The sequence below is a fragment of the Stenella coeruleoalba genome (genome assembly GCF_951394435.1).
Source record: "Stenella coeruleoalba genome assembly, chromosome: 12".
NCBI lineage: Eukaryota > Metazoa > Chordata > Mammalia > Artiodactyla > Delphinidae > Stenella > Stenella coeruleoalba.
In genome coordinates, this window is record NC_137158.1 from 7,453,551 (window position 1) to 7,466,107 (window position 12,557).

Consider the following 12,557-nt stretch of genomic DNA (forward strand, 5'->3'; position numbering starts at 1 on the left):
CATATTTTTTTCTTTTCTTTTTCTGCCTGCACCTCTACAGTTTGGAATCAATTTCTCTTTAATGCTGAAATTCTAGCATAAGTGGTGAAAACTAATTTTCCACATCAAATTAATTTAAGCCCTGTATAATTTTTGCTATTTTTAAGAGACAGAAAATCAGTTTGAATAGACAGATTAACAGCTAATCACTAGGTAATTGCCACCTTGTTTTAAGGGTGCGCGCTAACTGCATACTTGTGCCTTCAACTACAGTTGTACCTTACAGATGGGTTTTTATATCTTTGCACTAGTGAGAGCAAACAGTGGGATCTTTCAGCTGATGAACAGAGTCGTGGTTCCATTTTGCTGAGGCATAAAAAAACAAGTGCTTCATATTGCTACACAATAATACGTTTTTATTTTGAGCACAGCAGCATGGCCTGAGCTAATTATACATTTTCTAATTTACAAAGTGCACGCAGGTAGCATTAAACAGAAAAAAAAAACCAAAAACAACATTAACACAAATCTCTGTCTCTAGCTTTTGCTTCTCTCCTGCACTTTCGTGCCATACACCAGCCAGCGTTTTGATACCAGGATGCGCTCAGATAGCTCACGCTCAGAACTGTTTTCAGCATCTTCTCTCCCTGGATACCTGAGTTTCATCTTTACTCCCTCTCTTGTCCTCACCTCCTACACCTGCCCTGGAGCTGAGCCCATCCCTCCTCCTAAACACGTTTGGAATCCACCCACTTCCTGCAGCCACTTCCTGTGACTCCACAGCCCTTCTTCCCCAGTTACACCCTTTCGATCATCACAGGCCTCCTTGACGTCCATCTCACTCGCCTGCAACCCACTCTCCAAACTGCCAGGACAGCATTCAAAACATGGCATCTATTTCCCTCACCCTTAAGTTCACACCCCTAGTTGACATCGTCACCCTCACCCCCTCCTCCTCCTGCAGTGACCCACCTCTGTCCAGCCTCAGCTCTCCCAGGGGAGATGTTCCCAATGCCTTGGATAGACCAGGCTCTCCTTGCCCCGGGTCTTGCCACGTGTGGCACAGTTGCCCATCCTTGTTGGTTGACTCCCCCCTTGTCCTTCATATCTCAACTTGGACATCCTTCTGGAAATCCTCTGCTGGTCTGCTCGCCCCTAAAGTACCCCTAGAGCAACTGGGACTCCTCTGATCATAGTGGAAGGCTGACGGCACTGTAATGTCTCTACTTCTGTGGCCCTCGACATCTTGGAGTTGAGAGGCTCTGTCTAGTCCTTTTTTGTGCACTACTTCCCAAGGAGACTGGCACATGATAGGAGCCCAAGTATTTGTAGGATGAATGAGTTCCATTCCTGCCACTGAGAAGACCCCAGGAAGTTTCTCACCCCTGGGGACTTCATAAACCTGAGATGGAAGAAAATAAATTGTCATTTTAATATCTAGACTCTTTTGCTTTGGATATGAGCAGAAATAGACCTATTTTCTGAACTAATTTTTTTTTAAGATTTAATCTTCAAAGATGCCAAATCACCTTTGATGAAATATTTAAAGCAGCTGCAGGATTTGACATTCCTTCTAAAAAGCTGAAAATCCTGAACCGATTTGCAACTTTGAACCTCTGATTCCTCTGTCATCTTCCCTTCTTATCATTTGTGTACTGAGTTTCTATCTACAAGAAGCATGACGAATCCAGAGTTTCATGCATTTAGAGGAGAAAACAAAGTTTGCTGACTTCTCTAGGTTTAAAACAATTACTGGGTTTTTTTTTTTTTTGGTCTGGTTAAAGTACCTCACATTGATTGTCACCAGGTAAATGGGAACTAATACTTACTTGAGTGGTGTGGTTGGAAAAATAACTGTTGAATCAGCTTCTTCCTTGACCAGTTAGGATGTATGCAGTTCATATCAGGGGCTTCTGAACAGGGTCTCCTGGACGCTGACCAAGTCAGGCACAGCCCTACAAGGTCAACTTTTGTAAATATCCAATACCATGGAAACCCATTTTGTCTAATTTTTAGGAAACCTATTGTAGCTAACTTCTCTGTCTTACTACTCTTAAATGAAAATGACTACCTACTGCTGGCCTATTTCTCACACACACACACACACACACACACACACATACACAGTCCTCAGTACTTTGCAAAATCATCCTCATTCTCTGTCATCTTAAGCACTGGCGTACTGGAAAAATAGATCTTCTGAACGTATTTGGTAGTTTTTGGTTAAAAGTACATGTGTGTCTATAGTTCCCACTATCATTTACCAGGACCTATAAGTGCTATGTGCCGTTAAGAACGAAACAAAACAGAAAAAGCCCCGTCTTCATGGCGCTCACATTCTAGCAGGAGGCTAATAATACTACTGCTAATAAATAAGGGAGGACACCGTGTAGCAGTGGACGGTGAGGGGTGTCTTGGAGAACAGCCGGGCAGAGGAAGGGATGGGGTGAGAAGGCGGGATTCCAGAAGAGCTTGAGGGCAGCAGACAGGAGCCACGAGGAGGTTTAGGGAGGGAAGGGGGAGGCGTGTCCTGGGCAGAAAGAACAGGTGCACAGGCTGTGGGGTGAGGGTCCTCCTGGAGTTGGAGAAGCCCCCGGGAGGCAGTGAGAGTGGACGGGGGGGAGCTGAGGAAGGGGCCAGACTGAGGCGCCTTGTAGCTGACGCTCCTTTCGTGGCTCAGCGTTGTACTTACATGGAAAGAAGAACCCTCCCCCACGTGGTATACCTTTAAATAACAGTGGAGCGATCACCCGTATCCTGCCGTGATTTTGAACCTCATCAGTTCCAGGTGTGGGCCTGGTAAACAGCTCACCCTGTTGGCTCACCCGTGCCATCTAGTGGTGAACGGTTGCAATTACCAGGTTTTCTGACCCTAAGGTCGGCGGGGGCAGGGTGCTCTTGTGGGAATAACAATACGTGTCCAAGGTGGGGGGGGTGATGAATTTGGAGACTGGGATCGCCATGTATACACTAATATGTATAAAATGGATAACTAATAAGAACCTGCTGTATAAAAAAATAAATAAAATAAAATTCAAAACAAAAGAAAAGAATTCCAAAAACCCCCACAAAAACAGATGAATGGATAACGAAAAAAACCCAGAACAATACGTGTAGAAAGCTTTCTGAAAACATACATGGAAATGAAGACCTCCGGGTGCAAATTTCTCCTTCATTGGCTTATGTCAACCCTGAATCAGAAAAAAAAAAAAAAAAAACCCGATAGCTATAGCAACAAGTTTTACAAAATGTACTTCAACATCAATGGAACTGAAGAAATTGTTTGAAAACAGAAAAAAGGACAAGTGAAGTGAAAGATTACAAAGGAAAAGTTAATGAGGGAAACCATGAGCAGAAGTTGGATATAGATAAACAAAAAGAATACTCAAGTGTCATAGTAACATCAGGTTAATTAATTAATTAATTCTATAGAATTATATCAGATTAATTAATTTTATAGAATTCAACTATGGAATAAACTATGCATGATGCATTTTGTGAGTTTTAACATGTATTATAAGTTTCCTTTTCATATTCTGTGATAGTTTTGGTTGACATTTACAGAAACACAATTATCATCTGTTCTATTGTTGTCCAGTGGGGTAACTTTTAAAATTTCAACTTACATTAATTCAAATAGATATCTTTAAAACTCAGTTCTCAGTCTTGCTTGCCACATTTCAAGTGCTCGATTGCCACATTGACTAGACGCCACCGTATTGGACAGTGAAATTCCCACTTCCGTCACGGCAGAAAGTTCTACTGGATGGGCTAGTCTATTATATTGTTTCCTCAGTAGAACTGATGTACTCCACAAGCATGTTCTGAACACCTACTATGTGCTAGACAGCTTAGCAGTTCCTTACAGCAGATTAAAGAGAAATAAAGTAAAACATAATTGGTCTCCTAAAGGGCAAAATTTAGGAATTGAGGAGGTTCACACTGTAACCAGATGTTTTCCATCCATTGTGAGAAGAGATATAATACTTGTATATTCAATGACTGAGGTACCGAGGGAGGTCCCCCAGAGAATACACCAGTTAAGATGTGTTTTAATGATATACAGGAATATTACTAACAACAAGCAAACAAACAGAAAAACAAGGAGGGGAGAGAGTATTTTAAGTAGAGGATATAGCTTTTGCAAAGTTAGGGAAGTGTAAATCGGTATGGGGTATCTGGAGGATGACAGTTAGTTTTGTGTGGCTGGTCCATGGGACAATAAATGTGAATCATAATTGGAGAGCGAGGTTAAGGCTTGCTGGAAGGACCATTTCATCACAGCGAGCACAGGCCTCTTTATCCTGTCAGATAACTGGAGAACCATGGAAAATTTTATGCAGCAAGTTATGGGATTACTCTTCATTTTGGAGATTACTTTTTTGATGTGGCATAAAAGAAGGAAGTTGCTGGAGAATTGTAGCACTTTACACCCTGCCTTTTAATATAAATTAAAATTTTATATATTTGGAATCCGAAAAAATATATCAATTCACCACTCTGTGCCTGCCTGTTTTCCCTTTTGATAAATGGGGCTAATAGTGTCTGACTTATAAAGTTGTTGGGGAAAATTAAATGAGCCCATTCATGTAAGACTGCTAATAAGGGCTCAATGCTATTACTGTTATTAAAGGTTTGAAATTATCTAAGGAAAGCATTTATATATATATATATATATATATGTTTTTGTTTTTTTTTTTTTTTTTTTTTTGCGGTACGCGGGCCTCTCACTGCTGTGGCCTCTCCCGTTGCGAGCACAGGCTCCGGACGCGCAGGCTCAGCGGCCATGGCTCACGGGCCTAGCTGCTCCGCGGCATGTGGGATCTTCCCGGACCGGGGCACGAACCCGTGTCCCCTGCATCGGCAGGCGGACTCTCAACCACTGCGCCACCAGGGAAGCCCTAAGGAAAGCATTTAACATAAGGAAAATGTAAGGGGTGGATGATTCTGCAAAGGATGCAGGGAATGAGATAGGGAGAAAGAATGGTCCAAGTGCTTGGTGGAGGCCTGAGAGAGAAGAGATTTCTAAGACCCTAAAGAAAGGATTTCCAAGGAGGAGGGGGAAGTCAATATAAAAAGTACTGCAGGGGGCTTCCCTGGTGGAGCAGTGGTTGGGAGTCCGCCTGCTGATGCAGGGGACGTGGGTTCGTGCCCCGGTCCGGAAGGATCCCACATGCCGCGGAGCAGCTGGGCCCGTGAGCCATGGTCACTGAGCCTGCGTGTCCAGAGTCTGTGCTCCGCAACGGGGGAGGCCACAACAGTGAGAGGCCGGTGCACCGCAAAAAAAAAAAAAAAGTACTGCTGGGAAGGTTTAGTGAGTGATGACCGAGGTGAGCGTGTTGGGTTTGGCCAGTAGGAGATCACTGGTGGGTGAGGAGGGGATATTTATGAAGACGGGCCTGGTGAACGTAGCGAAGAGAGTGCGCAGGAGTCAGGGTTCTAGAATCCAGTTCTGCTGATACCTCCACCAGCTCCATTGCCTTAGACAAGCCTCTTCTTTGGGGGCCCTGGTGCCCCCATTGGTAAAGAAGAAGGAAGTGGATTAGGTGATCTTCAGTGCCACTCTCAGTTCTGAATGCCCACGAGTTTCAACCACTCATCTTATTTCAGGTCATCATAAAGTGAATATTATTTCAAGATGACAATGTCTCAAGCTGCATTCTTCACCTGCTAACAACTGTAATGGGTCCTAATGAGGTCATACATTCTGAAGTAGAATTAGTTTCAGTAGAATTAGACTAGCATGGGTTAAATAGTATGTTGTCCCCAAAGGAAGAAATTGCTCCCTGGACATCACACTCCTGTATATATTAGATACTTGTTATTTTGTAGGTCCTTGTTTACTTACTAAAGGTATTTCTATAGCCATATAGTCATTCATGTATTCACTCAACTTTGAACAACTTCTGTGTGCCAGACACACCTTTAAGTGCAAGATACAGAGATGAGAGGACCCAACTTATCCCGGGCAAGTTGTGAGGACAAATATCAGAACATATAAATGGCAGTTCTGTGTGAAAGCACAACAGAAGTTCTGTCTGGAGAAAGGACTAGTGTGTTCCTTCAGGTTTGATGCAACATAGACAGACTTTTTTTTTTTTTTTTTTTCGCGGTACGCGGGCCTCTCACTGCTGTGGCCTCTCCCGTTGCGGAGCACAGGCTCTGGACGCGCAGGCTCAGCGGCCATGGCTCACGGGCCCAGCCGCTCCGCGGCATGTGGGATCTTCCCAGACCGGGGCATGAACCCGTGTCCCCTGCATCGGCAGGCGGACTCTCCACCACTGCACCACCAGGGAAGCCCAGACAGACCTTCTTTCATGAATTCTTTGGCTTTCCATGAACATATTTCTGGTGTGCATCTATTATTCTTGCAATTCCCTTTAACTTTCTCACCTCAGTAATCAAATGGAGCTTTTGAAAAGCATAAGGCTAAAAGGTAAAATCTGTTAATTTTTATATAATGTAGTATGATTGGCATCATACTTATATGAAGAAATGAAAAGTTACGTATTTTTGCCCTTTATTTACTCGTATCACCTACAGTTAACAATTCTGATATGGCTTTCAGTTTATTAGAAATCACTTTATTGTATGACATCCCCAAACTTTATGAATATAGGTGAATACTGGAAAGATTTTTATGTATATGCTTAAATATAATGTTCAATTTATAGGCAAATCCAAATGACCTTTTTAAAAAGCCTGCACGGTAAGCACTTTCCAAAGAAAGTACATTTCTGTGAGGATTTTGTAGATAATGAAATGAAAGCTAGTGGTGTTTTATTTCTGAAGACATCTCTGACATTTCAGTAAACAGTACACTTTTAAGAAATGAAAACTCTCTGCAGTCACTGAGGTGCGTTTCAGGATTGCTTATTGCCAACATTTAAAAAATAAACACCACCGGCATTCAAGTCCCTCTGTTCTGAATTGCAGCACCTTATGAAATATGCCCAGAGGATTACCTGATGTCGACGGTGTGGAAAAGGACTCCAGCAGGAGACTTGGCCTTCAATCAGTGCCCACTGAATGCCACAGGTAATGTAGGATGACCCTCCAAAGTTGACCACCCACCAAGAGCAGCATGCTGTGTTCCTCACCATGCTTTGTCCTATACCCAAAATCAATCTGTCCAATAAGCAGTTAATGAAACAATTTTAGTAAAGGGCTTCCTAAGTGGAGACAACGAAGAGACCTGGAAAATCTTGATGATGCAGTGGTTTCTCCGTGTGACTAATATGCATTGTAAAAAATGATCAAAGTAACCATGTCACATGCATGTTTGTTAAAAGCGAGAAAATGTACAAACCCAGGTTTTCAGCCCGCCTCCCAGTTCTGTGTCTCCTCGCAGCCTCCCTGTCGTAAAGCTCTCTGTTTCTGTGACTTGCAGGCACCGCTAGCAGACGCTGCTCGCTCAGTCTTCACGGAGTGGCCTTCTGGGAACAGCCGAGCTTTGCAAGATGCATATCAAATGAGTACAGACACTTGCAGCATTCAGTAGGTGCAAAAGCCAGCTTTAGTACTTGCTCTGTTTATTTTTTGCTAATGATCGCTGTGTGAGAATTTAATCTGCTGCCATACAATCAAATCAGTAAAATCTCTGAAAAAAAAATGCCTGAAGGAAAACAGGCTGTGCTAGAAAGCTAATTTTTATAAGTCGGCGCTAAAGAGTTTTGTTCCTAGGGTTGGGGTTTGTGGATCCTGCTTGGATCCTGCTATTTAAATGAATGGATTCCTTGTCCAATGAGGGAAAGGCGTGAAGAAAATCTGCTACGCAGGCTTATCTATAAGAGTTAAACTATGTATTATGATTGGCACAAATCTGTGTTACATAAGACATTTCGAAATACCGTACATTTCAAAATTAAATTCTTTAGAACTTTAGTAGGTGGGAAATGATAAAGCTGTGTCATGTAGGTATCAAATTTCTCACTGCATTTTGACATTAAGACACCAAAAAAAAAAAAAAAAAAGACAGGGGTTATCGTATCAGAGAAAATTAGCTGCTTGCAAAACATTCTATGGGACACATTTCCCCAAATAGCCCCTCTTCTCCCACATATCATTGAATTATTCACGGAGTATGCTGTATGAATATTTCGAGCACAGTTAAGTGTCACTTGGTGTTTTACGAGTGCAAGTCATTGTCATTTTCGGAGACTGTTGTCATTCATCCTGGCAGTCGAGAGAGCTTCCTGTGTGAACAAACATCTCGGGGTTCAGAACAAAATACAAGCCGGAGCCGCTGGAGAGCCCAACGTTGGCAGGGATGCTGTTCAGTTAAGAGCCTTGAAGTTTTGTTGTGCTTATGTTTTCTTTCCATCTTCTTACAGTTGCTCACAAATAAGCCTGATTCTTAAAAAAAAAGTCCTAAGGAACATTTTTGCTTGTGGATGGAGAAGTAGCTTGTACAATAAGAACGCTTCTTAGTGAAGTAAATGTATTTGATTATCAGAAAAACAAAAAGCACGTTTTAAAAACATCTGAAAACCAAATGCTGTCTAATATGCTTACTTACCAAATCCGTAATTAAACTGATGATTATTTGGCTACACAGACCCTTATTTCTATTATTGTATGTACATTCATATATATACATACATGTTATTCTATATATATACATAAATACTGATTACACACAAATACATGTTTCATAATATATATTTATGTACATATCAGTATCTGGTGATATTTGGCTTCACTGAGCCTTATTTCTTTCAAAATTGAAATATTTCAGAATTAAGTAAATATATATATATATATATATATATATATATATAAAACCAAGACTTTCTTATGAATTTAATTTTTAATGAATTTTATTTTCCCCTAATTTTAGACATTCGACTCTGTTTACTTAATCTGAATAATATCCATATTTAGTTCTTGTTTATTCATGGTAATTTATATGAGAATAATTACATGGATTAAGTAAACCATAGGTCAATTTTTACAAATTTGTTAAGAATGAATAATATCAGCTGTTGGCAGAAAATGTTTCCTTCCTAAATTCAGTGTTTTGCACAGTAGTATTTAAATGAGTCTGCATTCTGTGAATGCAGGTCATCTGATAATGGAGAGAAACAGAAACACTCAGTGAAACAGGAGAGATGGTCTCGGACTGTGAATCGCATAGAAATCACGCAGTCAGTGATTGGACAGCCGATGTGTCCGCGCCCGTGCTGACTTGCAGACAGAAATCAAGTGCGTGATTTTGTAGAATAAGGAGCAGCCTCAGGGCATTCAGCTTCCACAGAGGACCAAGCACTCAGCTGGGCACTGTCATAAATTAACTTCAGTCCCCACCACAACCTGCAAGTGGGCATCCCTGCCCCAGGTTGAAGCTCTGCTGGGGAGCAGTCCAGTTACCTGAGGCAAGGGTGAAATTTGCATCCCAGGTACAACTGTTCAAAAACTTAACCTCCTTTCTGGAGGCCTTACTCCCTGCTGAGCCTTTGATTTGAAATCCTCTGCCCTAGATTCTGGCGCCGGGGGCACCTTCTTCTGGTTGTGTGTCCTTCGGAAAAGTCATGTGATCTCACTCAAGTCTTGGCTTGCTATTTGCAACTGAAAACGGTAGCCTCATCTTAGCACCTCTGGAGGTTTTGAGAAAAAGTAGATGAGATACTGTATGTGAGATGTTTGCAAAGCAAAGGGCTTTATAACTCTGAGGTATTAATATCTACAGGTAAAGAAAATGGGTTGTGTTAAAAAATTATCTCCATAAGAGTAAAATTTTAGAACTCAACAAGTTATTAACCTGAATGCTTCATGTGGAAAAATACAGATAGATATAGATGAATGGATAGATAGGTAGGTAGGCAGGTGGATAATTGAGTGGATGGATGGATGGATAGGATTGATGTCACATGTATTATTTTTTTAATCACGTGAGGTTTTTAAAAATAAATTTGTTTATTTATTTATTTATTTTGGCTGTGTTGGGTCTTCGTTGTTGGGTCTTCATTGCTGCACGCAGGCTTTTCTCTAGTGGCGGTGAGTGGGGGCTACTCTTCATTGAGGTGTGTGGGCTTCTCCTTGCGGTGGCTTCTCTTGTTGTGGAGCACAGGCTTTAGGGCCTGCGAGCTTCATTAGTTGTGGCACGTGGGCTCAGCAGTTGTGGCTCATGGGCTCTAGGGCACAGGCGCAGTAGTTGTGGAGCACAGGGTTAGTTGCTCTGCGGCATGTGGGATCTTCCCAACCAGGGCTCGAACCCATGTCCCCTGTATTGGCAGGCGATTCTTAACCACTGTGCCACCAGGGAAGTCCCAGATGTCACATGTATTTTTGCTGATGAATTCTGTTTATATACACATATAGAAATATATACATACTTACACATCCATACGTACATGCCTCCAGTACTTGCCTAGGGACCATGGTCTTCTCTTTTACAAGTTCAGGGAAGTATAGGACCAATGTATGCCTTAAAGAATGGTCACCTAGTATATCGAGCTCATCATGTGTACTCTGAAAAGTCACTTGGAGGTGGAAATAAAATCCCCTTCCTTGCATGCTTGTACTTTTGTGGCTTCACATACTTTGCCTGAGTAGCAAACCTAGGTAGTGCTTACGATGTAGAATAGTTCTGTCTCCTACAAATTCTTAAATTACCTTGGAGACTCTGCCTCTTCTCTAGTAGAGTTTGTCATTTCACAATTTAATATTCTATTTTCCTTGGGGGATTCCATTTCTTGCCACTCTATATTCATAAAACTCATTAAATGTTAATTGTCACCTACGGCAGATAATTATTTAAAATAAGTAGATCTGTGTTTTCCACATAGATTACAATATATGTACATACCCACATAGATTACAATATTTTGTATGCCCATTTTATAAAATATATGAAGACTAAGTTTGAAATGACATTTTATCATCAACAAACATTAGCTGAGTGTGTCCTATGAACTCTCATACTTATAAACCAATTGAGATAGACAGAAAGGTGTCATTAATGAGTTTACTATATAAAATCACTAATCTGTCATATTGAACACTTATTGAATTCCTTGAGGACAGAAACCATTTCTTTTAATCTTCATTTCTCTAGTGCCCAACACAATGCTAAGCATATTCTAGATATTCCATAGATGCTTGTGTAAAGAATGACTCTGCCACTTTTCTTATCAGGAGGGGAATGCTGGCAGCTGGAGAGTTCTAAGAAGGTGATGTACCAGATTTAATGTTCGTGAATTTTAACCACATGAAATTAATAAGTATTATCCCTCATGTGCAATTTTCCTGACCCAAAAATATCTAGAAATGTGGAGTGATTTATGACATTACTTCATGAACTTACTTGGCCACTGCAGAAGAATTTCAGTAAGCTAAAATTCATGAAGTCTCTCGGAAACTTTGTAAGATACAAAATTAAACACTATGATCCAACTGCTGTTTATTAAAAAAAAGTCAGAAACAAATGCACACAGTTTAAAAAAAGTGAGGCTAGAGGAATAAAGTGCTTAATTCCTCTGGGATTCTTGGAGAGTTCATGTGTTTTTTCCATATGTTAATATTTCATTTCATATTCTGGGATATTTTTTGAATTTTGTACCAAGCAAGGTAGAAATAATTTCTGAACCTATTGAGAAATAGGCACAGAGTTCAGGCACATTAAGAATAGTGTCTCTTTTACTTATAAAAATATTTGGAGAAAATGGGTGAATATTGTGGACCAAGGGGGCCAGTCCCACCCCTCCCCAAATTAAACAAACAGACCGCCTTGTCTCTGGTGCACCTGGAAAATCAGGGTACCTCTCTCTCTCTCTCTTCCTCCCCACCCTGTCCTCTCTCTCACTCATTCTCTCCCTCTCTCTCTCTCTCTCTTTTATTCACATACAAATACATGCCTACACACACACACCCGAAGTGACAGATGACTTAGAACTAGAAGAATGGTTGCGGTCTGCAGGTAGACAGTTCTAGAACAAGGTCACAGATATTCCCCTAGCAGAAGTCCCTCCACATGGAAATGTGAAGAATTGGTATAAATGTGTCCTTTGAGGTCACTGTCCTTTATAACCTCTGTTTCTATTTTTCAAGACGTCATTTAGCAGATGAATAGATACAGAAGTTGGAGCAATGATCTGTCTAGTCATGGAAGGGTTGATTTTGTGGGATGGGATGTCAAGGAGCTTGAATTGTGGTTTAAGAACTTGTTTCTCCAGTTTTCCTCTACTTTTATGAGTGTTAATTAGAGAGAGAGAGAGAGAGAGAACGATAGAGAGAGTTAAGGTGGAAGGTTAGGGTGAGTGAGACGGAGACAGAGACAGAGACAGAGAGAGGCTGGGGTGGAGAATGTACTTGCTGCTTCTTGCAGGGCCCAGCAGGAGGGCAGGTGACACAGGATTGGAGGTACACCAAAGAGTGAGTGAATCACTCAGTTTAGTACACACAATAAGCACTCAACACAGAGTTGTGAGAATAGAAGAGGGAGTAACAAACCCCTCCTGGAAAAGTCCAGGAAGGAGGCAGTGATCTCTGGTCTGGCAACAGGTCTTTGGACAAGCGTGAGTGGGGAGTTGCCGTCCCCCGCAATGGGAAAGGCTCTCAGCTGCATGGCGTCGGGTCCT

The 12,557-nt window shown here is 41.5% G+C and overlaps 1 protein-coding gene across 1 annotated transcript in view; it reads left to right on the forward strand.

Annotated features, from left to right (window-relative positions):
- Positions 1-12,557, forward strand: part of ADGRB3 (adhesion G protein-coupled receptor B3) — an 802,351-nt gene that overhangs the window by 352,053 nt on the left and 437,741 nt on the right. Inside the window, exons 9-10 of the mRNA XM_079939099.1 lie at positions 6,916-7,017; positions 7,370-7,476. Of these exons, the coding sequence (XP_079795225.1) occupies positions 6,916-7,017; positions 7,370-7,476 (209 nt within the window). The remainder of the gene's footprint in view (positions 1-6,915; positions 7,018-7,369; positions 7,477-12,557) is intronic.